General features: G+C 38.7%; 1 protein-coding gene across 4 annotated transcripts in view; it reads left to right on the top strand.

Annotated features, from left to right (window-relative positions):
- Positions 1-250: 250 nt before the first annotated feature.
- RCBTB2 (RCC1 and BTB domain containing protein 2) overlaps positions 251-23,374 on the top strand; it is a 29,615-nt gene continuing 6,491 nt past the window's right edge. Inside the window, exons 1-10 of one of the 4 annotated variants that reach the window (XM_058853995.1) lie at positions 251-338; positions 8,544-8,604; positions 10,326-10,484; positions 10,964-11,114; positions 12,663-12,829; positions 13,464-13,622; positions 14,610-14,717; positions 16,823-16,965; positions 18,699-18,889; positions 21,590-21,716. In XM_058853995.1, the coding sequence (XP_058709978.1) occupies positions 8,566-8,604; positions 10,326-10,484; positions 10,964-11,114; positions 12,663-12,829; positions 13,464-13,622; positions 14,610-14,717; positions 16,823-16,965; positions 18,699-18,889; positions 21,590-21,716 (1,244 nt within the window). In that variant the 5' untranslated portion in view covers positions 251-338; positions 8,544-8,565. Of the gene's footprint in view, positions 339-420; positions 567-8,543; positions 8,697-10,325; positions 10,485-10,963; positions 11,115-12,662; positions 12,830-13,463; positions 13,623-14,609; positions 14,718-16,822; positions 16,966-18,698; positions 18,890-21,589; positions 21,717-23,374 lie in introns of those variants that run through there. The other 3 variants (XM_058854818.1, XM_058856509.1, XM_058855676.1) reach the window with 3 other exon arrangements.

The raw sequence follows: 23,374 nt of genomic DNA, 5'->3' as shown, positions 1-23,374 counted from the left end.
AAGGGTGGTGTCTCCCCCGGCGCCGTGCTCGCTCTGGGCACGGCTCTTCCCAAAGCAGCCATGTCACACCCGAGCCCAGGCCCCGTGAGGGCTCGGCCTCTCCCGCCGCTCTCCCCGGCACCGCGCGGGCCCTGCCCCGCCGGGCTCGGAGCACAGCGGGCCCTGCTCCGCATCCCGGCTCCCGCTGCAGTGGGTGGATCCCTGGGAGGTGCCAGCCGCTTCCCTCCCCTTCCCCTCGCCCTCCCGCCTCGGCGGTCAGGAGGCGCCCGAGCGCGGCAGCATCTTCCCTTGGCTCGCCGGAGCGGGGGAGGAGCCGCCGCCGCCTGCCGAGAAGGAAGGTGAGCTGCGGAGCACGGGGGTGGGAAGGGGAGGGAAGGGGGTTGGCTCCCCCCCTTCCCGGTGCTTCCCTGCCCGGGGCGGCCGGCGCTGGGGAGCGGGAATGGGGCTGGGCGCGGCCGCCGGTGCTGCGTGTGCTGGGCCGGGCTGGGGCTGCGCTCCCCGGGGCCTCGTTTCTCAGGCACGCGGTCTGTAAATGGCCGATAGCAGGGATGGCGGCCTGTCTGTCTGTCTGTGAGTCTGTCTGTGACTCTGTCTGTCTGTCTGTCTGTCTGTGTGTGTGCTCCGCTTCCGTCAGGAGCCTGTGTGGTGCCGGGGCGCGCTGCCCGCAGGTGCGCAGAGGTGTGATGGTGGTGGCGGCACTACGGGCGAGCTGAGCTGGGCGGCCGCTTCTGGTCTTAAGGAAAAGAAGGGATACTTTGGAAACCGAGCACCGTTTATTTATTGTGTGGGAGATGGGAGGATTTCATGGCGTTTCCTTGGGCAAGTGACATTTCTAATATCAGGCACGGTCAGCAAAGAGGTTTTACTCAGGTTAGAATGGGGCAGGGTCTGTAGGGAGTGATGCTTGTGCACAATCAGAAATCATTTGGGCTGATGAACCGATCAGTACATGAAGGGAACTTACAGGAAAGATGGGGCAAGACTATTTGCAAGATAATATAATGGCAGGACAAGGGGGAGCAGTGTCAAATTGAAAGGGAGTACATTTAGATGTTAGGGAAAAAATCTTCACTGTGGTTGGTAAGGTACTGGAACAGGTTGCCCAGAGAACTGTGGATGCCCCATCCCATGAGGTGTTCAAGGCCGGGTTGGATGGTGCTCTGAGTAACCTGTTCTAGTGGAAGGTGCCGCTGCCCATGGCAAGGGTTGGAACAAAATTACTACAATTTATGGTCCCTTCCAACCCAAAACATCCCATGATTCCCATTCCAACCCAAATCATTCTATGATTCCATGTTGGAGGATGTGAAAGCAAACACATAGTAAAGGAAACATTTAGAAGCAATCATGCTGCTCAGTGTTGATAGAAGAGATAATACTGTCCAGATATAGGAAATAAATGTGACAGAGTTATGCAGGATGTGAATGATGTGATGGACCATAAAGTAGCAGGAAGAGACTGTGTGGATAAAGAAAAAGAGTCAGTCATTGCCTATCATTGCTTTGAGACAAGAAAATTATAAGAACTTTTGATGGTGTGTGCTGTAGACCACAGGAGTTGGATTTGTGTAAGAATATCCCTTACTGAGAGATACTGTCAGGAATTGTGTCACAGATGGATTTATTTCTTAGACTGCAGAATCCCAGGATGGTTTGGGTTGGAAGGGACCTTAAAGATCATCTAGTTCCAATTCTCCTGTCATGGGCAAGAATGCCATTTGCTAGACCATGTTGGCCCTGGCCCCATCCAGTGGCCTTGAACACTGCCAGGGACGAGGCATCCAGAACTTTTCTCAGCAAACTGTTTATGCCCTCACCACCATCTGAGTAAAGAATTTCTTTCTAGGATCTGATCTGATTCTGTCCTCTTGTCGTTTAAAGCCATTCCCTCTTGTCCAATCAATATCTGCCAGTGTAAAAAGTTGCTCTCCCTCTTTCTTGTAAGTCCCTGTGAAATGCCACGGGGAGGTCTCCCTGGAGCCTCTTCTTCTCCAGGCTGAACAACCAAGAGGTACAGATGATGGCATCATTTGGACATACAGTGATCCAGATGATCTTACATACAACTGCTGTCAGCCCAATAAACACAATTGCCTTCGACTTGCTCTCACATAAAGGTGGTTCGTTAGTCAGCTCGTGATCTTGGATCATATTTTTAATTACATTAAATAAATAGAGATAAAATGGGTGAGTAAACAGGTTTGAAATTCTTATTTTAGAGGGTCAAACTTGGAAAAATCAAGAGGATTAATTAGTGATGTTCTTTGTACAGTGGGCCCTAGAAAGTAAAGAAGGTAGAAAGCTGGTTTATGCCAAAGATAGAATCCATTTGGAATTTATTTTTAAACCGGGACAATATCCAAAAAAAATTTTAAAAAGCTCTGTCAAAACCAACTTCTAACCACCAAAAAGGATTTTAGAAATATAGACCAGAAAAAGGATAGTTAAGCAAAGTGAAAATGAAGAGGTAAAATGCGAATTTGACAGTAAGAGCTGGCAAAAGTAATTCTGAGTTAGTTATAGACAATTTTTTTTAAGCTTCTTTAATCATGTAAGTGAAAACAATAATAGAAATAAGACCACTGCATGATAAAGTTCAGGTAAAATGGCCTTGGCATCATGATGCACATCATCTGTTGCAGTTTGGAGAATGCAGTGGGTAGACTTAATGTTAGATGCTCAACTTTGACCTCAAAAGAATAACATTTTGTCTCTTAATTATTTTTTGAGGGTTGAGAAACCTCTGTATGTCGTGTCTGATCCAATGCTCTTGTCCAGTAGTTCCAGTATCGGAAGACTGAAACAGTACATTTGGGTATTTAACAATATCATTTATTGGTCTCATGCACATTCTGTTTACAGTTTTATCTCTCTCCTATAACATGCAGTATCTTCATAGGCAGACAGCATGGAGAGTATTAACAATCAAAATTCTTAGCTCCAGGTATATACTACCTGTTTGATGTATATACCTAGGTAAAGTCTGGCTTTGTCAGACTCCCACACTCATGTACAATGCCACCATGTACATCTGAAGCTGGTACATGGTTTATCCTGACCTGTTGGTGCTTAAGTTCTTAAAGGTCTAATATTTTATATATCACAATTCCTTAACCTTATTAAAAAAAAAAAAAAAGCTGTTTCTTTTGTATATTTATTGCATTATTCTGAATGGTTTTGTTCTGTTGCATGGTCAATATTTTTAAGGATTTTTTTTCTTAAACTGGATCTTTGGATTAATTTTGTTTCCCTAAAGCTGCTTTCTTGACCTCTCACGTTGGAAGATCAAAATGAAGATAAGTTATCAATTCTACCAAATCAGTTGTATGGTAAATGAAGTTTTATGTAGAATATAAAATAGGCAAGAGCCAACAATTGCATCATTTGTATTTTATTGTGTTTCTGTATGGATTACAGGAACTGAAGTGTATTTAGAGTTTGGGTAACAATTATGCAAAGAGAAAGAACTTTTCAAGTTAATCTTCTGAAAATCTTGGATTAGCCATATCAAAATTGTGAACAGATGTTTTTCTTAGCACCTCAGGTTAGATTTATGTTACATTAGATTACATTAGGTTCGATTTTGATGCAGGAATGACATCTTGTTCCCAAGAGACTGTCTGACAAAATGTTTTATTATTTTAACACATCTCAAGGTCTAGAGATAATGCTTGTTATGTTTTTTTTCTTTTACTGGAGAAGTAAACCAGTAATTATGTGAAAGTGACTCCACCATCTTCCTATAATACTTTTCAACACTTAAAGTAGTTCTTGCATTGTTTCCATGATCTGAAATACTTGTTTGCTTTCAAAAGGTATTTTTGCATGCATAGAAGGAATTGTAAATACTTTAAAATGAAAATGTGTTTTGATTGACATTTTCTTATCAGGGCTTTTCAGCTGCTGACTTTGACATTTCAGTAAGTCTACTGGAGGCTTAATTTTTTAATAAACACTACTATTTTTTTGTCTTTGTGTTTCTGTCTTTCATTTGTTATATAGTTTCTCTTTCTTTGTAGTTGCCAGCCACTTTCTTCAAATCTGCTTTTTGAAGTCAAGTAGACAGATAGCCAATGGTGTGATATGTTTTTTCAGATTGACTCTAGGGTTTGTAGAATGAGAAAATAATTTGGGATTATTTTTTTTTTTGTTTCTGCTTTAAATATTTTCCTTCTGGTGGGTGATGATTATTTTTTCCAGTTGCTTCCTCTCTTATTGCTGGCTGGTCAGCAATCTACCATTCTACATCAATGATGGTGGTAGACATTTCTAAAGGGGAAGAAGTAACTGGAATAGGAATGAGAAAAATGAAGAAACTTAATATGAACACTTGCTTACCATCACTTAGGATATTCATTGTGCATGTGAACCTCTGGAACCTTCAGTGGGGTCGTGCTAGAGGTCCATCCCTGGAGCCAGCAAGTGAAACTGGACGTCATGGCAAAAGAGAGATGGTGTCTGACAAGAAGCTTTTGGCTCAAGTTTTGCCTCTGGAGATGGAGCCAATAAAGAGTTTCTTGGATCTAGCCTCTAAAGTCTGTGTTGATTTGCTTGTGTAATGAATAGGCACACAGTGGAACTTGTGTCAGGAGCAAAGAATTCACTGTCTGGTGCCATGAAGCAAGAAAGGAAGAAGATTATACTTTAGTTGGAGTTAGAAGTTTTTCAAAGAACTCATCATTTGTCAAGGTCTGCAGTTTCTTAGTAATGGAAAATGCCACATGAGTGGAAGAATGAATGACAAGCTGAGTTCTGATTTTTATTTTATTTTTATTTTTTTTTATTTTATTTTATTTTATTTTATTTTATTTTATTTTATTTTATTTTATTTATTGTCAGCACTGGGTGTAGTACTGGCATTTCACTGTACATGAAGAAGGAAGGTAATTTTGAAAATTGTCTTCCTAGAAAGGAATGTGACCTGTTCAATAGGAGTACATGTTGGCAGTATTGTGGATCTGATCATTCCTGCAAAATTCCTTGGACAAACTAGCATCATGTAATGACTACTCTGGTAGGAAACTGCTGAGAAATCAGGACTATCGGAGAAGGTTAAGTTCCTTTTCTAAAAGTCTCATCAAGTCCCTTTTCTCTGTGACTTTTTCTTTGTAATCTTTCCTAAGCCTGTGGCTAGAATCCTTGGGGAAGAAGCTGCAGACAGACCTTTGAATCAGCAGATGAGATTCATAAATGCTCAAGTTAAGTGGGAGGAAATACTAAGTGGAGTTCTGAAAATTTTTGTTTGCTTGCCAAGTTCCTAGAGAGAGAATCTACAAGAATGTTTACATTCAGATGAGTCAGTGAACCTGTTTAAATATTTAGGGTTAAATGGTCTTGGACTGCTAATGAAGCTTGGCTACTAGAATTAGTATTTATGTTCCTTAACTCAATCTTATGTGTACTGCAGAAATATGTGTGTCTTACCCAAAGACCTATTGTCGCTGGACCAAAATGAGGGTCAAAACTTCCAGTTTCCAAGACCTAAATTCAGACTGCCAGAGTATGCTGTCCAGATTCTTAATTGAACTTGGATTCCAGATAAGAGATTTGTGGAAATTTAATATAAATATTTTTGTATCAAAAGGCGGTGCATGTCCTCAAGAAATGGATGTTTAGAATAATGATGTTTTTTCATTTAGATTTGCACTTCAGAATTTTTGTTGGGAAATACAGCTAGTGAAAATTATAAAAGGTTTCAGTTAATGAGAAATACTTCCTGTCTACCTTTTTACTTTCTAAAGTAAGTATTGCATTCTTTTTAAATGTAGTGGCTAGCTATTTAAAAGTAATATTTTAGCAGCTGTGCACATATGACAAGATTTAGTAGGCAAACAAACCTGGTAACTTGTCTGAAAAAGCTAGGATATGTTTTTCTCCTGCGCCTCATTTACTCAAATATACAGGTTTTTGTCCTTTCATTTTTGATGAAAATATTATTTTTTTGTGACTGCATTCACAGTTGTTATCTTCCTGGAGGAAAAGTCAAGCAAGTAGGCAAATATGAATCATTGCTAATATTTTAAAGGTATATGGATAAGAATGGTTCTTAAGCAGGCTTAATTTTTTTTCTGTCTTTATTTTCTGGGATTCCCAGGTGAATATATACTCTTAAATCTATTACAGGTTTTAAGAAAGAACAACTTTGCAGATACAGATATGTGGTACTTAGTATGTACTTTTATTAGGAGACATGAATTTGAATAAAAGAATAAACTAGCATAGTTTGAGTCATCCTGTGTACTCTTACGGGGTTGCTCAAAAATTATGTGTCTGTTTCCAGAGCAAGCTGAAAATGGAGTTGCAGGGTAATTTTGTCATGTATAAGAACATGTTCTCACTTTTGAGTTGGGAGGGCATGTAACTGATCTTTGTTACTGAAAAGTCAAGGCAGAATTGCTGGGAGTCTGAAAAGTAATGAAGTGGAGCACTTTTTTTTTTAATTTTAACTCAGTTAACTGAGTTGGTTATATCCTAATGTATCTTTATACTAACAAATCAACTGTTCTTAAGTGAAACTATGCTTTTGTCTGAACAGCTGCAGTTGAAGTGAAATGCTGGAATCTGAAGAATAATGGGCATCAATTTTGTATCAAATGGCTTGAGGAAGGAAATACAGAATTCTACATTTGTTTAAGCTAGAAAATTCCGTTAATAATTATTCCCTTGGGGTCTGAGTGTAGGCCAAGGATGGTCAAGAAGTGGGTAACATATGTCAGCATTGCTAGGGAGTGCTGGAAATTGATGCTGCTAAATATTGGATAGCCTTGATAATCAGTTTCACAGTAGGACTACTGGCATACTTGAAATTAAGTGTTTCAGAACAATTCAGTAGTACAGGCAAAGATCTTAATTTGGGGGTTTGTTTCTACTTTAAATAGAGCTAATGTACACAAAATCAACTGGCTGCATTATTCTTGTTTGAATGAGTATGTTGAGGAAAATAAAAATTGCTTAACCACAAGAGCTCAGCGAGTTCCCACATTTCCATTAGGATGTAAAGCTTGGTAGATGGCTGTGTGTGTTTATTCAGGGCTCTGCCCAGCTGCGCAGGCAGAACTGTCTGGTGCCATTTAGTTCTTAGCTGCTGCTCCAGCTTGGCATGGATATGTGGGTCCTGTATCATATCTGCCAGCACCCTTTTGGTGTCAGGGATCCCCAAGGTCATCTCAAAAACCAGTATGTGCTGATGTGGAGGCAACTGAGTCAGTCCTTTAGTCTGTTCTAGTTGAAGGGGAATATAGCTTAGCTTCCAGTTTCAGTTTGGTTGTGTGTTTGAGCCCTTAAGCTCAGTGTGGACTTCCACACATGAGCTGAATTCTTCATTTAGTGTCTCAAAATAGGTGTAAAAAATACACTGTGTGTGTGTAGTTTTGTGGGTTTTGTTGAAGTTGTGCATATTCAGAATGGACAAGCTGCAGGAGTTGTTCAGGTTTTTATTTGTTTCAAGAAAATAATTTTATTTTGTTTATTCAGTAGATTACATGTTGAATCATTAACATTTATAATACTTAAGTCATACTAATTTTGTGTATTTTATGTAATTGGATTAGATCTTACGGCATGAAGTCTTACATAAGAGACATTTTTAGTAGTAAATTAGGTAGTTTTATGCCTAACCTTATGCCTAAGTTTAGGTAGTTAGTTACATTTGATGCTTGTTTTAATGTGGTATTATTCTGAAAATTAACTCAGTAAAATGGTAACTTGTTTTGTTGGATGTTATTCTGCCTGATGTCAGAATTTTACAGACATGTAATTTTATGTGAGGAGTAGACAGATTTTTAACTATGTCTGTACCTCAAAGAAAATTGTGTGTACAACTTTCATCATTATTCAGCTTCAGAACTGCTTCTCACTTTTGTAGTTTCACTGAAAACAGAGTTGCATGGCTTTATGTTAGGAAATAATTTTGGGATAGTAGAGTTGTGCATATTTGTGGAGAAACATCTGGTCTGAAAATCTGTTTCTGTTGATAATGTATGTCATAGAAATGATATAGGTAATTTACAGGGCTGACAATATTTTCTGAAGCAGAATGAATTTTTTAGCAGCTCTCAGTAAACCTGAAAAGACACAAATGTTTTTTTTACTTTGGGTTCAGAATGGAACTGGAATAAGTACATTTGAAGGCTTAAGCCAGAAATTGAATTCTCTGAGCAGTGTGCTTTTTCTTAGCTGAAAGAAATGTCTTAAAGCATTATGTCAGAAAGGTTCTCAATTTATTTTTACTGCTATGAAAAGACATTGGAGCATGGTGCTCATAAAACATCTTTCTTTCCAATCACAGTCTGATTAATTTTCCTACTTGTTTTAAAAAACTGTTTTGTCCAAGAGTAAGTATTTTAGGTAAGAATACAGAAGAGCAGGGTCTGTCTAACTGATATTGTACAGTTGTGTATAAAAGCAAAACTGAGAGACCTTTGTGTTTCTTGTTTTCTCACCCCACAGAAGATAGTTCTGGCTTAATATTAAATGCATAGGTTCAGAAAGTATTGTTGCAGCAATATGATATGATGATTTTAACCACAGTTCTCTCTCCGCAGGGGGACACAAGCACAAATCCCTATGGAGGATGAACCTCCTCCTCAAGGAGTCAGCGCCAAGGTCAGAGTGTCAATTTGTATTGGGAATTCTGTACTGCTCTGCTCAAAAGGTTCCATTTAGCAGTAGCTTAGTACCTGCAAGTACTTTTCAAGGCAGGCAGAAAACAAAAGCTATAGGCAGAAATTATACCAGCTGAGGAAATCTTGCTTAAGTCATCCACAAAATATTAGAAGAACAATATATTCATATAACATCTGAGATTTATGTCTAAGTCTGCTTTTCATGACTTCATGATGTGCAATGTAATGAGGAAACTGATCACTTACAGGATATAAATATAGGTAGGCTAAGAGTTGAAGGTGGTTTTCATATTTTTGAAACAAAATATAATGGGGAACTGTGTGAGGGGAGAAAGTCTTGAAAAGTGGAAGAATATCTCTTACTGATTTGATTGTAACTAATAATTCCAGAGACAGGATTTAGATTATCAGTTTTGTCTGATAAAGTTTTGGTTCTTTCTTTTTTTAAAGATCAGTGTCATAGGTATTTCCTTGGGTGCTCTTTATAAGAGTAGTTGAGGATTTTTTTTCTTTGTTTTAATTTTAGTGTTAAGAAATGCTACATTTGGGGTTTTTTTTAAAGCTGCTAATTATGAGGGTAGGACATGAGTGCTTTGTAGAATGAGGTTACAGAAAAAACAACTTTTCTGTATAAGATGAATTGGTTCTGACCCACTGAGCACTTGGAATTTAGAGCCCGCATTATGAAGAAACTGATACATTATTCCAATAAAGGAATCTGTAAAATTGAAGGATACCCTGACTGTCCTTTTGAATTTCAGGCTTCTTCAGTCTTGAGCAAAAGTGGGGTGAAGTTTTGTTGATGCAATTGGAAGAATAGTCTGTGATGCTTTCTGTATTTATTATCATATCTTAAGAGGGCCTAAAGTTCTCTGTAGAATAAACGAAAACCTCTTGACATAAAAGAATTTTTTTCTGGAAACAGCAGATGAACCAGGGCTGGTTCCATATGGATTCTGGTCCCCTGTCCCTGATAACCCTGCTACTTGTCACAGGGAACAATGTTTACTAGGATTAGCTTGGACCTACTTGCTCACTGACTTATTTCATAACATAATGTCTGTTTGTCCAGCTGCCTGCTGCCAAGCTGATTGTGTCAGCAGAATCTTACTTCCCTTTCACTTGCAAATTTGGCTGAAGTTGGTCAGTTATTTGCTGCAAGGAGACAGGGAAAGAACTGGTGTGATCAAAACCGCAACTTTTTTTCCTGTGAAGATGGCCAATCCTCCTTTCCCCTCCTCAGAAGTATATAACCAAGAAGTGTGTGATTAGCTGGTATTTGTCTAAAGAATTTAATTTAGGATTAATTTAGGGTTTCGGTTTTGATTTTCTAATGTTATGTATGTTTCTATTTTTTCATAATCAGTGATACTGATTGAAAAAGCAATATTTTTATGGCTGATATAACGTGTTTCAGATTCATACAGTGAAAATATGACCTCACCATTTAACCTCTTACATGGTACTTTCCTCCATATATATATACATATATATGAATATAGAAAATATAGATCCTTTATTTCTAGATCATGATATATTTTATATGTTTTTTTAATGTCTACCTTTCAAATATTGTTGTAGAATTAAAATCCTGGTTTGCAGCTGAAAAAGGAGATGGTGGTGTTTATCTAGTTTTTTACTATGCAAAGGCATATATTTCTCTCTGTGAAGGTATTTGATAGCATTTTTTAATAATACCAGGCCTTGGAGGCAACACTGTTGTCAGCCCTGAAGATGCTGGATGTTGGGAAATGGCCGATTTTTTCTCTCTGTTCCCCAGAAGAGATCAAGTTAATTCGTCAAGCCTGTGTATTTGGCAGTGCTGGTAATGAAGTGTTGTATGCAACCGAAAATGATGAGGTAATTGTCCAAGAATGTGTATGAATGTGTATGATGTGTTTAATCAGTTTTGTATCAAGTTATTCTGAAGGCCAGTAGTATAATAATACACCTAGAGAAAGTTGCATGCAAAAATGTCTGATTGATTTGTTTGCTACTAAAACAATTTCAGTTTAAATTAAAGGCTTCCTCCCATAATCAGAGAACAAAGAGAAGATGGAGTTAGACATTTGTTGCAAGTGCATAGTGACAGGATGAGAAGCAGTGGGCACAAACTGCAAGATGGGAAGTTCTGATTCAGTACTAGGAAGAAATTGCCATAAGAGGGGTTAAATCCTGAAGCAGTTGTGGGATTTGTTTTCCTTGGACATGTTTAAGAATCTTTTGGACTTGGTCAACTGATCTGTTTAGGTCTTTGTTGAGCACGAGGGTGGACTAGTTGACCTTTGGGGGAGGTTCTCCATTGCAATAGTTATGAGTCTGTGATTCTTTTATGACAGGTTTTTGTGCTTGGCATGAATTGTAGCGGCTGTCTGGGAACAGGAGACATGCAGAGCACTATAGAACCAAGGAGGTTAGATTCCCTGTGTGGCAAAAAGATAGCCTGCCTGAGTTATGGAAGTGGCCCTCATGTTGTTCTTGCTACGGAAGGTAAAGTATGGTCTGAATATTACTTTTTCAGAGAGTTAAATTCATCCAGCAGGTGTGAAAGGCCTGGGCTGGTAACATAAAAGAGAGAGCTGAGTATTCTGGGCTGTTAAGTCAAATGTATTTTAATTGGTAAATATGACATGTCAGCTAGCTTGTTAATTTCAGAAGTTTTTCAAGTCCTACTTTGATCTTGTTACTGCTTTTGGAAGGGTTTTTTCTTTCACTTCTCAATTGAGTTTGAAACTTCTGATTGCTCTTGAAATGCATTTGTGGCTACATTATGCCCCTATGTTCTTGTTCCAACACTGTCCTTCAGCTAAAATGCATCTTTTCCCTCCAGTACCTACTTTTGGATGTGCTTTAAAGACCCATTATGTTGCCTCCCAGCCTTCATGATTCCTGCACTGACACTCTATTATCCACATTGTGGTAGTGGCTTTTATGTTCATAATTAAGTACATTACTCTTAAGTAAAAATTACTAATATTGTGTTCCCAGTGAGGTTCTGTTAGAGCCTAATTGATGATATTCACACTTACCTGTCTCTGTTAAAGAGAGGAAATGTTTTTCAGTATTCCAGATTATGACTAAAAGTAGATGAGGGGAATTGTGTTGTAAATGTGTTCTTTTTCATTGAGTTGTGTTCCATCATTTTCTCTAGTCTTCATGGCAGACCATTCTGCATGCTTTTTTTATGTATGCATCTGTATTCCTCTGAGCTTTGTTACTGGCAGATCCCACTGATGCACTCATGCTCCTTAACCTGATGATGGTGAAGTGCTGCCAAAGAGCAGGGTCCAGAACTGATCCTTGATGGATTTTTACTCATAACTCCCTTTGCATTAATAGCTTTTCTTCAGCAGAGTCTTTTTTAACTTACCTTTTAGAGGGCTGCTCTATGTTACACAATTCCTGTGTTAATTATTGTCATTTCTACTTTGCTGTATGTTTCTGTGCTGTGTGTTTCACATGTTTACTGAAATTTTTATTCACATGTTGGTGAACTGAGGAAGAAGTTGTTCATTTTTGACAGGATAAAGTAATTAGGTTTGACCAATTATTATAGAGAAGTATTGGTTTAGTGCAGCATATTTTGCCTCTTAATTCTGAGAGAACTCTTCTTAGGGAATATGCATATTGTAAGGGAATGAAAGCTTATTATATGAATTTTCCAAAGTGGGAAACAATGCAAGGGCATAGACAAGGGATTCTGATTGATTGTCAGTAACAAAAAATTGAAATGGGGACTCTGACTGTCATTTAATTATTTTCTTTTCTGTATTGCACGATCCCTTTTCTTGCAGCAGTTTGTTTTCCTTTACTATGATTATGGTGATACTATCCTTTTGGCTTTGTGGTCAGCACTACGTGAGCCAAATAGCATTGGTACATCCATGGGCTGAACAGCCCCATAGGTCATATATGTTTTTATACACTTAAGTATGCATATCTGTTACTGAATTTGACTTTATAGTTTGTAGTTTTATGTTGTGTACTCATTGGAAAAGTAGAGATTTTTTTAACCAGCTCTTTACATTTTTCTTGCAGAAGGAGAAGTGTATACATGGGGTCATAACGCTTATAGTCAGCTGGGCAATGGTACAACAAATCATGGTTTTGTTCCCTGTCAAGTCTCTACTAACTTGGTGAACAAGAAGGTCATTGAGGTTGCCTGTGGCTCTCACCATTCTATGGTGTTAACATCTGATGGAGAGGTGAGTGCAGTGAGAACCAATATCTGTTTTCTTTCAGTGAAACTCACACATGTGAGAAACAAGAAAACACTCTGCGCCTATAGCATTAGACCTTACTTCTTGCAATCCTCACTGGGCTGATTTAATACAAATGTTTAAAAAAAATATTGAAACTTGTGAGGGTGTAGCTCTTTTGAAATGTGTGCAGAACACTGATTTTGTGCCACATCTGCTTGTAATAACAAATTTTGCAGCCAGCTCCTTCCTATGCTATATTCTACTTTAAATGCTTAATGGCATTAAAGCTGATATTAATGTAAATCGCATTCACTGTAAGGAATTTTACCTGCCAAAGTAAAAAGTTTCCTGGAAAGTAGCAATAGATTCTTCCAGCATTAACTGCAGTCATCATGTTTCCTCTTACCTTCGAGTGGAGGAACATAAAAGAATGGAATATATAAATATTAAGATAGGCATATTTTTGTTAGAAACAGTTCAGTTATAAACCTATGTGTCTTCCTAGGTCTGTAAAGCAATACATCCACTTTCATATAAAACATGAAATTTTTCATTTATATGGCTTTTTCGTCTCTTGAATATGTACTTTGAACTGTATATAATAAAGCCATCTTTGGTGACAATTCTTTTGGAACAGGTATACACATGGGGTTATAATAACTCAGGCCAGGTTGGATCTGGTTCAACAGCAAATCAGCCAATTCCTCGAAGAGTTACCAGCTGCCTACAAAATAAAATAGTTGTTAATATAGCTTGTGGACAGATGTGCTCTATGGCTGTGGTGGAAAATGGAGAGGTAAGAAATTTCAAGTGAATATTTGGACTGAATTTTACTTCATGTAATAACTTGGCATGTAGATAATTTCAAAGCTGATAGTAATGAGCTATTATTCGGAAAGGAAGTTTACCTTTACAGACTCCCTCAAGTCTATCTGCTTATACTGCTCATAAAAACCTTTGCTATTAAACAACTGCTGTCTTTAGCATTCATAGACAAGTAAATTATTGTCTGTACTAGAATCTGAAGTATTATGTGTGAGGATGATCAGTGAATGTGAGAATAATCACTGAATGATATTTTAATTTTTAGTGCTCATATTCACACCTCTTAAGAGAAAATAAGAGTACATTGCATATATTTGTTGTACTGGAGTACCTCTTGAATCTGTCTTATACTTTTTTATCCTTTTTGCAAGGATGCAAGGAGGTTGTAGAGTTACTGATTTTGTTCATATGAGCTGATGATATTGGGCTGTATGCATCTTGCTAGCTCTATTTTTCCAAGCACTTGAGTTTAGAACTAAGTAGCTATTGACTGCGGTGAAACATACATCACTGAAATTATCAGAGTTCAGTATTTTCTCTTTTTCTTATGTTTGGCATAAAGCTGCCTACTCAAACTGTTGTGCACAGCTTCCATTATATACTTGTTCTAGTGTGTTTCCTGTTAGAAGATTTTGGAACGAGAAATCAGCTCTTTGAAAAAGGGAAGTATGCTGGATTTACTCTGTGCTGGCAAGCAGCCATATGAATCACTGATTTTCTGTTCTTCATATTAAAAATATTGTAGTCCTACATAATCTAACTCTTAAAGAGAATGACTATGGAAGTTAAGAATGCTACATGAGCACATAACTGGCATTTTAAAGAAAAACGTGCATGCGTATATATGTGTTTATATAGGTAGGTATATGTGTGGATATGTTTGTGTTTACCTAAAACAAAAAAAAAAAGAAGTGAGAAGAAGCAGCAAACAGCTAAAAGTCCCTGTCTCTGTTTCAAGGTCTATGTCTGGGGGTACAATGGGAATGGCCAGCTGGGGCTGGGCAGCAGCGGCAACCAGCCCACGCCATGCCGGATCGCAGCCCTGCAGGGCATTCGTGTGCAGCGGGTACGTCTGTGCTGCTCCACCCCAAACCCTCCAGGAACCTCTGCAAGAGTCCTATGGGCAGCAACTGAAGGAGACAGTCCTTTGTTTAAAGGGACAGCAGAATAAAAAAGCATGTGTCCTAAAATGGACCTCAGTCAACAGGGGAGAAACTGTGGAGTTCAGTGGGAATTTTGCCATTGAATTCAGTGAGGTCAGGATTTTACTTAAAGAGGACTAGACTGTTAGAAATGTTTGTTTTGTTTTGTTCTTTTTTTCCTGTGAAAAGTCATTTAAAAAATACTGCTGCTATTTTAGTAAAAAGCAGAGTCTTTCTGGGATATTTCATTCTTCATTAACTTCTGCCTTTTTTTTTCTGGAAAAATGCTGCAGTTTAGCATTTTGTCTGTCTTGCAGACTGAATTTCATTTTAGAGCTGCACTCCAGCCACAGTGGCTTACTGGTGTTTGGAGTCTGAACAAATTGCCTCCCACTGCATTTGGCTAACATGTGGTATGATTCCACAGTTAGTCTTGACCTTTGGAGATTATTTGACTTCACCAAATAGTGGGGCTGCCACTGGTGTAACTAGCAAATAGATAACTTATTTTGGCTAATAAAAAAATACTTAAAGTGACTGCAGGACTGATACTGAAAGTTTTTTATTGATTGATACAAAATAGAGGATACTGTCAGGAAAATGAACAAGCTGTTAGAAAACATTGGTTTTGTAACCTAGTGAAAATTTGCAAGAGCATTTTGAACTTTGGATCCTATTTACTGCATTTACTCAGGAAAGCTATGGATTTTTGAAGTCTTTTAAAAGAAACTCGCTTAATGACATAATTTTACATTCAGTACCTAGGATGTAGATAGTAGCTTTGCTGGTAGCAACTACTCCTGGATAGTAACATAATAAAGTACTGTGTTCCCTGTATTTATTCTTCTATTTAGAGAGTAAATGCTTCAGCAAGTTTGGCTTAGATTCTATTTCCATCCACTTCATTTACTTGATATTGATTAATACAATGTTGTAGGTCTCCACTCAGTAAATAACTTAATAGTTTATTTCATTTAAAGTACATCACATGCTTCATGGATGTCAGTGGAGTATATGTTTTTATGGTGTATCTTTGCAGATCGTGTAAAGATAGGTGAGCTAGTTATGAACAATGTAAATTGGGTTTTGGTAGCTTTCTGTACTAAGTTACAGTAACTCCTGCAGAGCAAGACTGTTGCTGGTAGTGTTGCCACTGTGTATCTGTCTGTATGTGGGGCATGTGCTGCATATCTGAAGTGGATTTTTTTGAACAGTCTGATGTGAGGAGCCAGCTCAGCAGGACCGAGGGGCTTCCACAAGAGGTTCTGAGTTGACAAAGTTGTGTATCAACTGCCATCAAAGTGGAGAGCTTTGTCTCTTCCCTCTCTTTCCTGGCTGATTGCTCTTGTTGCTTATCTTGTGTGGTTCTCAGACCATACTGTGAGAGTTTTCTTCCAGAGTTGTAAGTTTAGAGAATCGCAGAATAGCCTGGGTTGAAAGGGACCCTAAAAACCATGCAGTTCCACCCCCTGCCATGGACAGGGATGTCTTTCACTAGGCTGGGTTGTTCAGGGCCCCAGCGAACCTGGCCTTGCACACTTGCAGGGATGGGGAGTTATCTCAGCAGAGGGTCCACTGGGCACTAGAGCTGGCACAGGGAGGGGGCAGTTTTGTGTGGCTGTCAGTCAGGGCTGAGAGAATCAGACAGGGAGACCTTAGCTGTTTTTCCGGTGGTAAAGCTGTTTATATTGGAGCAATTGTCCATGGAGCAAGGTCAGTGCAAGACAGACAAACTTCACGTTTCTGCATATTGTTCAAATTTGTCATATAGCTTTCCTTCTTTCTCAGTTGCCAGCTATTCTTTTTGCTCTGCTCTTGAGATATCTCTCAGGGTTTCTCATTGGTAATTTTTTTCCCTCAAAGTCACCTCATCTACTTCCCTTCCATTTTTAATAAACTTACCTGTATTTGTAATTTTTACAATAGTCTAGAATGAATGGCTTTAACCTATAGCCTAAGATGCATCTATTTGTATTAACTTGCAATTACATAAAAATGAGATTTTTCTTCTTTTTATTATTCCTTATAGGTTGCCTGTGGCTATGCACATACACTAGTGCTAACAGATGAAGGTCAGATATTTGCCTGGGGAGCCAATTCATACGGCCAGTTAGGTACTGGGAATAAAAGTAACCAGTCTTACCCTACAACAGTTATTGTGGATAAGGACAGGTAATACTTACAGTCTTGCAATCAGACATTGGTTGACATACTCACAGAAGAGCTACATAAAATGATGGTATTTTTAATCTATTTTTTGGGGGGAAGGAGCCTATAATTTTTTTGCAATGGTTCATCTGATAAATGTGAAGAGAATTTTCACTGAAAGTGCTTGAATCTACCTCATAACCGTCCCTGTGAAAGAGAAACTGAATATTCTGAGCCTGAATATGCTATTTTCTGCTTTGGCTCACACTGTACTTCACAGGCCTTAATTGCAGTTTCCCTTCAGTGGTGTAGTTTCATTGCTTGAAATCAGCAATAAAAGCTTTATTATCTGTGAATATAAATTGTATTTTAATATGCTACTTTTGGCAAGAAGTGTACTCAGAAAAAGTGAAGGGTGGACATCTGCAATTTGTGTCATTTCTGCTATTAAATCTGGCTCATAACCCAGGAGAGAGATAAAGGGAGGAGTTCTTTCTTGGTATTGCTGCCTAAAAATTAAGCTTTAATTTTTGCAAGTTAAATATTTTCCTGTAGCTCCTTGCGGGATATTTCTCTTGCTGTTGTAAAGCCATGTATGTGTATGGTAAGAAATCTTGATTTTGGGCTCCTGTTGTGAATAGGAAGGAATGTGAGATGTCCCTCTTAACTCTGTGTCTGAGTACATCAGTGTGAGGAAGTGGCATTGCTGCTCTGGTGATCAGCAGAGACGTGGCCTGATCTTGAACATTGCTATTTCTTTGTGTGTACTTTTTGTACTTTGTGTATTTTTGCTTCAGATGTTACTGATTTTCTTTTTTCCAAACACTTTAGCCACGGTTAAAATGTTACAATAATAATTTAATACAAGTTTTAATGTTGCATGCTGCCTTTGCCTTTTGTTGGTCAGAATATGAATTCTTGGTGTCAGTGAAAATATTACTTCACTAAACCCTGCAAGATTTGTGCATACAGCTTTAAACAAGTTGTTTCCCTGCCATTATCCCCAGGCAGCTGAGAACACAAGTAAACAAGCAGACTGCAAAACAGTGGATTGTGTAATGCTGTACACAGTGGGAGTTTTGAAGTCCTAAATCAGCCTTAGGATTAGAGACATAGCCTAGCTAAAAGACACTTAGAAACAGCTTTAAGTGCTGTTTGGTTCTAAATTTTAATTTTCAAAATGCAAATCCTTTAAACATGAGTAATAATAATTCTATGAGTAGGAAGAGGTATGTTTAGGTTTATAATTGTTACCAATAAGCAAACAGAAAAAAAGACTTTCATTATCTTTCAGTTATAAGCCAAAATGCAATTATTTTTTTTTTTTAGTGCCTCCTCATTTACTTCTTCATCTTCTCCAAGTATTTGTTCTCTATGGCTTAATACAGCCACTCACTTCACTGCCCAGCACCACCAAGGACACTCAGAAACTTGAAACTCATCACAGCTTTGCTTGAGAGAGCTGAGGGGCCAGCAGAGCATGTACTGCAGCAGATACAGGGCTCTGCTGCATCCCTGGCTGCTCGCTCCCAAGATGCTTTTCCAAGGAGAAACTTGGAGTGCATGCTGTTTGCAGCAACACTGCCAGCCCCTTTAGTTTTGCTGTGTGTGACCAGAAAGCATTCTTGCTTACATGCATGCTTATAAAAGTACGTCTTGCACTAGAGAAAGACAGGAGGCAGTGGCTTACTCACTTCATTTTGTTCTTAATGGGTGTGCCTTGCTTTTTTTCCCTTTTTGTTTGCTTGTAAATTCAGAGTTATTGAGATCGCCGCCTGCCACTCTGCGCACACGTCGGCGGCCAAGACCCAGAGTGGCCAGGTGTACATGTGGGGCCAGTGCCGGGGGCAGTCCGTGACCTTCCCCCACCTCACCCACTTTGCCTGCACTGACGATGTGTTCGCCTGCTTCGCCACCCCTGCTGTCATGTGGCGCCTGCTCTCTGTAGGTGAGCTGAAATATTTTTTTATTCTGATACCTTCCAGGTAAAATCATCAGTTCATAAAACTGTTTGTTGCATCTCTTTGAAGCCTAAACATTGTTTCTCACTGGGAAAATTTACACTGGGAAGTGTAGTCATATTGACGTGTTACATATGTGAGTGGTAATATGGAATAAAAAATTGCTAAAGCCTGATGGCAGTGCTAAATAATTGCCTGTTTTATTGATGTGGCTTATTTCTATCAGAAAATGCCTGAGGTTTGGGGAGGATTTTTTCTGTAACCTCTGTATGTGACTGTCCAGTGGCTCTGGGTAGAAAAGCTGAGTTTGAATTTGGAGATTTGAGGAAGCCATGCAGAACATTTAGGAGCTCTGAAGCTTTCTTTGATGCCTTTAAGTAGAGTACTAAGAACTGAGGATACAAATTGTCATGTTCTGAATTTGCCACAAGCACTCAGTCTCATCACAAATGATCATGACCTGGTCTTCTGAAGAGATGAGTTGCTGGATCTCAGATGTTTGATTAGCATTAAGATCTGTCTTGATGGCCTTGATGAGAAAGAGTTAAGTATACAGCACTGGTACCAGAGAGCTCATGCTTCAGCTACAGTTTAATCTGATAATGGTTTCTAATAAAATTACTGGGGTGTTGTTGGAGTTTTTTTCCTTGGTTTGTTTGGGTTCTTTTTGTTGTTGGGTTCTTTTGTTTGTTTGTGTTGGCTTCTTGTGGGTTTTGGGTTTTTGTTTGTTGTTGCCCTTCTTGGGGGGTTTGTGTATTTGTTTATTGTGTGTTTTGGGGGGGCAGGGCTTGGGGTTTTTTGACCTTGACTTCTTGGTCCCTTTGGAAATAGCACCACAACACTCTAGCAACATTGTACCAACGCATAAGGTGAAGCCTCATAGGAGGAAAAGGTTACTTTACTTTTAAACAAAACAAGTTTAATATGCACTTTCAAAGCCACTTTTTTGTATGTGCCAAGTATTCTCTCCAGCATCCTGGCACTATTCAGGAGGCCTGAGCAGGGCTCCTTGTGATGACACAGGATAAAGGATGCTGGCTGTCAGGCCCTTGTCTTGTCTTCTGGGTCGTTTTTAGTTGTGTGACTCTGCTGGTTTCAGTTGTGCCTTTTCGCACACTCCAGGAGCTGAGGGTGACTGGCCTCTTCATCCTGTCCCACCCTGGCAAGCTGTCAGGACTGACTCACTGTTATTTGTCATCTGATGTATGCATGGTGAGAATCCTCAGGCAGCTGTGTCCTGGGATCTTACGTCTGCTGACCTACATGCCATGGACATCTGCCTTGCTTACAGCCCTTCTCTGTCCCTTTTATTCTGGCGCTTCCACAACCAGGCATTCCCATTCTCTCCATGTTTGTGGTAGTTCTAACATTTCTAATACAATTCTTAGAACTGGCTGCTAAGGAGTTTTCTTGGCTTTGTGCCTCATCAGTGGGAACTGCCTCTTCATTTCCTTCCTCAGGTTCCTCCTTCACTGCTGTAACAAATAAAAGCATCTGGTTTACCTCTAGGAGTTTCAAAGCTGAACCCCACTATGTTCAGTTTTCCTCTGATGGCTGTAGAAGTCAACTGCAGATGCGTCTTGGTGGACATCTGGATTGCCAGTTAACTTTGAAGAAGAGTTTCAGCTTTGCATTTGCTCAAATGCTTACTTGTTTAGCTAGCAGAGGTCTGAATAAATAAACCACACACTGTACAAAATAAGAACTAATAAAGTATTTTACAGTATCATTGTTTCAGAATTATTTATTTTTACCATCACTATATTGGATTTCTTTTCTCTATCCATTTTACCAGTACCTACCCAAATTGTGTATACCTGACATTCTCTAAATGAAATGCAAAATTACTGTGCTAAACAAAGTGTAACAGTATCAAAGTGTATGTGTGTGTTAAGCTTTTTCTAGAGCTTGTGGAGAAAGTCTTTCCATTTCCAGCAGAATACTATTCTAATTTCTAGCTTGATAGGTTACAGGACCTAGCATTTATGTAATTTTCTATAGAGAACAACTAATTACTGACCCACAAAAACTCTGTAAACCCATAATGTGTATTTATATGGTAAGAAGACAAAATGTTGTCACAGTTAAGAATGAGATTTGGGGATGGAGTGGGTTGTTGATTTTTTTAGTAGTATTAAAGAAGACATTTCTCTGAGGCTTATGTGATGGAGATTTGGATCAGTTGAGGAGGTAAAAAATTTGTATGCAGATAATGGATGACTTTTCAAAGATTCAAATAGATTACATTTGCTGTAATGGCTTTTCATGATAGCATTTCAGAAAATTTAAATTTTTTTTTATTGATCTTTTGAAGATCTTATAGTAACTAAGAGTTTTAGTTTGATATACTCAGTGATGGTTGATAGCATTTTCTATCATATGGAGCAGTAAACTTCTGAGACTGTTAATTTTTTTTTTTCTGGCCTTGTATAGATGAGTTAGAGTGAAATTCACTGATTTCTTAATAGAGATATTTGCTTGGAGCAGGAAACTAGAAAGGACTGAAGAAAGCTGTCCTTTCTTTGCTTTTCTGGCCCATACAGAACACATAGGCTTCTGGGGAGATGTATTTAGCCCTAAGGAGATGTATTTATTCAGAGTGTTAATTTCTGACAGATACCCAGAATATTGTAGTGGGAGATATTTGTATTGCTTACTACTTTATTTAAGTCCTCTATTTATTCTAGAGCCTGATGACCATCTAACAGTAGCCCAGTCACTAAAGAAGGAATTTGACAACCCTGAAACAGCAGACCTGAAGTTCCTAGTGGATGGAAAATACATTCATGTTCATAAAGTTCTTCTCAAAATTAGGTAAGGAACAAATGTATAAATTGTATAAACTAAACTGTGTAGTGTAGTAGTACATTGTTCTGAGTCACCACTGCAAAAAAACCCCTTGGCTTATTCTTAAAATTTCCCTTTTCCCTGAACCAGGGATTCATCTGCTGTTCTTCACTGTTACTCTCTTTGTAATTACCAAACATATTGCTCTACTACCTGCTTTTCCATCACTTCCCTCCATCTGACATTTATCCTCCTTTGTGCTCCTAAATGGCCTTGACTTTGATTTCCAATAACCTTTTTCTGCCGAGGAAAAGGCTGTCTTCCTTCTGCTGTCTTCTCAGTAGTTAGAATCAGTTTTTTCCTTCTTTGTATGCTTGGTTTCCTCCACCAGAATGATTTGAGAGAATTGTGTTTATTCTTGACACTCTTTCCTTCCACAGGACCCTTCAGTTGTTTCAGCAACTTCTGTAGGTGCTATCCCGATGATCTTTTTTCCCCTTTTATGACAGATTTATTGTTCCATGTATTTTAAACACTCTTATCAGTGAGTTTGACTTTTAAGCTGGCATTTTTTTTCTGTTTCTACAACTTTTTGCAAGTTAAGACCACTTTATGGTGAGATTTGACATAAGCAGATCTACAGAATGTTATTAATTGTTATTAACATGCACAGAGATTAATTTGTTACTGCTGATGTGGTTTCTTCTGTGACATTTTAGAGGCACTGCTTTAGATCTCTTCTGCTTTGCCAACTGCTTCTGCTTCATCCTCCTCATTGTTATAGTATTGTTCTCTCATTGCTATTTTTTTTCTCAAAATGCTCAGCCATCTCACTCAGCTTATCACCACTTCTTCCTACTTTTGCTTCTGAGTCCTGTAGGTGATTTCTTGTATATTATTGCGTAAAATTGAAATTCCCTATTAATTCTTGCCTGTCCTTGTTTTGTTGGGGTTTTTTTCTGCTCTCCTCTTACTACTCTGAATGCCTGTATTACTTTTGTCTTCCCTTTACTGATTTCATTGCTTGTACATTACACTTGTGCCTATGGTGCAGCCTCTTCATTTGGAATGCCATGTATTCTCCATCAGATACCACACCAAATCTTGTGTATGCCCAAAATGTTCCTGAGGGTCCTTGTTCTGATAATCAGACTATATGTAGCTTTTCCTTATTTCATTTTTCTTGCTCTACTCTTCTCAGATTGTATGGCATTCTGTGAAGGAAATATGTCTAATTCTAAAATGGATTTACATATTTGGTATTACCAAACACTGTGGAGGAATAATGAAGCATCAGGCACAGTCTGTAAAATTACTGTTTTCTTTACTGTCATGGTGCAGCTGGATCAAAGTATTTAAAAAGGTGTTTTGCAGCATTTGGCCTCTTCTGGAATCATGAAAGCAGCGCTGGTAAAAGTTCCTTTTCATTGTTTAGTCACTTTATTGCTGCTCATGAGGACTTCTTTCCATCTTGTTCTATTCTTGAACTGGATCCCATTGTTGGTGGTTATTGGCTGGCAGTGGTGGAGAAATGTCAGGGAGCAGCCCAAGGCCAGCACTGCCTGCAGGAACAGAGACATCTCAGTGCTGGGATTTACCAGCTCTGCATTCAGCCAGCCAGAACTGGCTGTCTGGGCTGTGTCTGGAGTGTCTCTCCCTGTCAGTATCCCTCAGCAAAGGATGAG

This window comes from Poecile atricapillus, chromosome 1 (genome assembly GCF_030490865.1).
Source record: "Poecile atricapillus isolate bPoeAtr1 chromosome 1, bPoeAtr1.hap1, whole genome shotgun sequence".
NCBI lineage: Eukaryota > Metazoa > Chordata > Aves > Passeriformes > Paridae > Poecile > Poecile atricapillus.
Note: the sequence above shows the minus strand (reverse complement) of the source record. Positions and strands in the feature narration are given on the sequence as shown.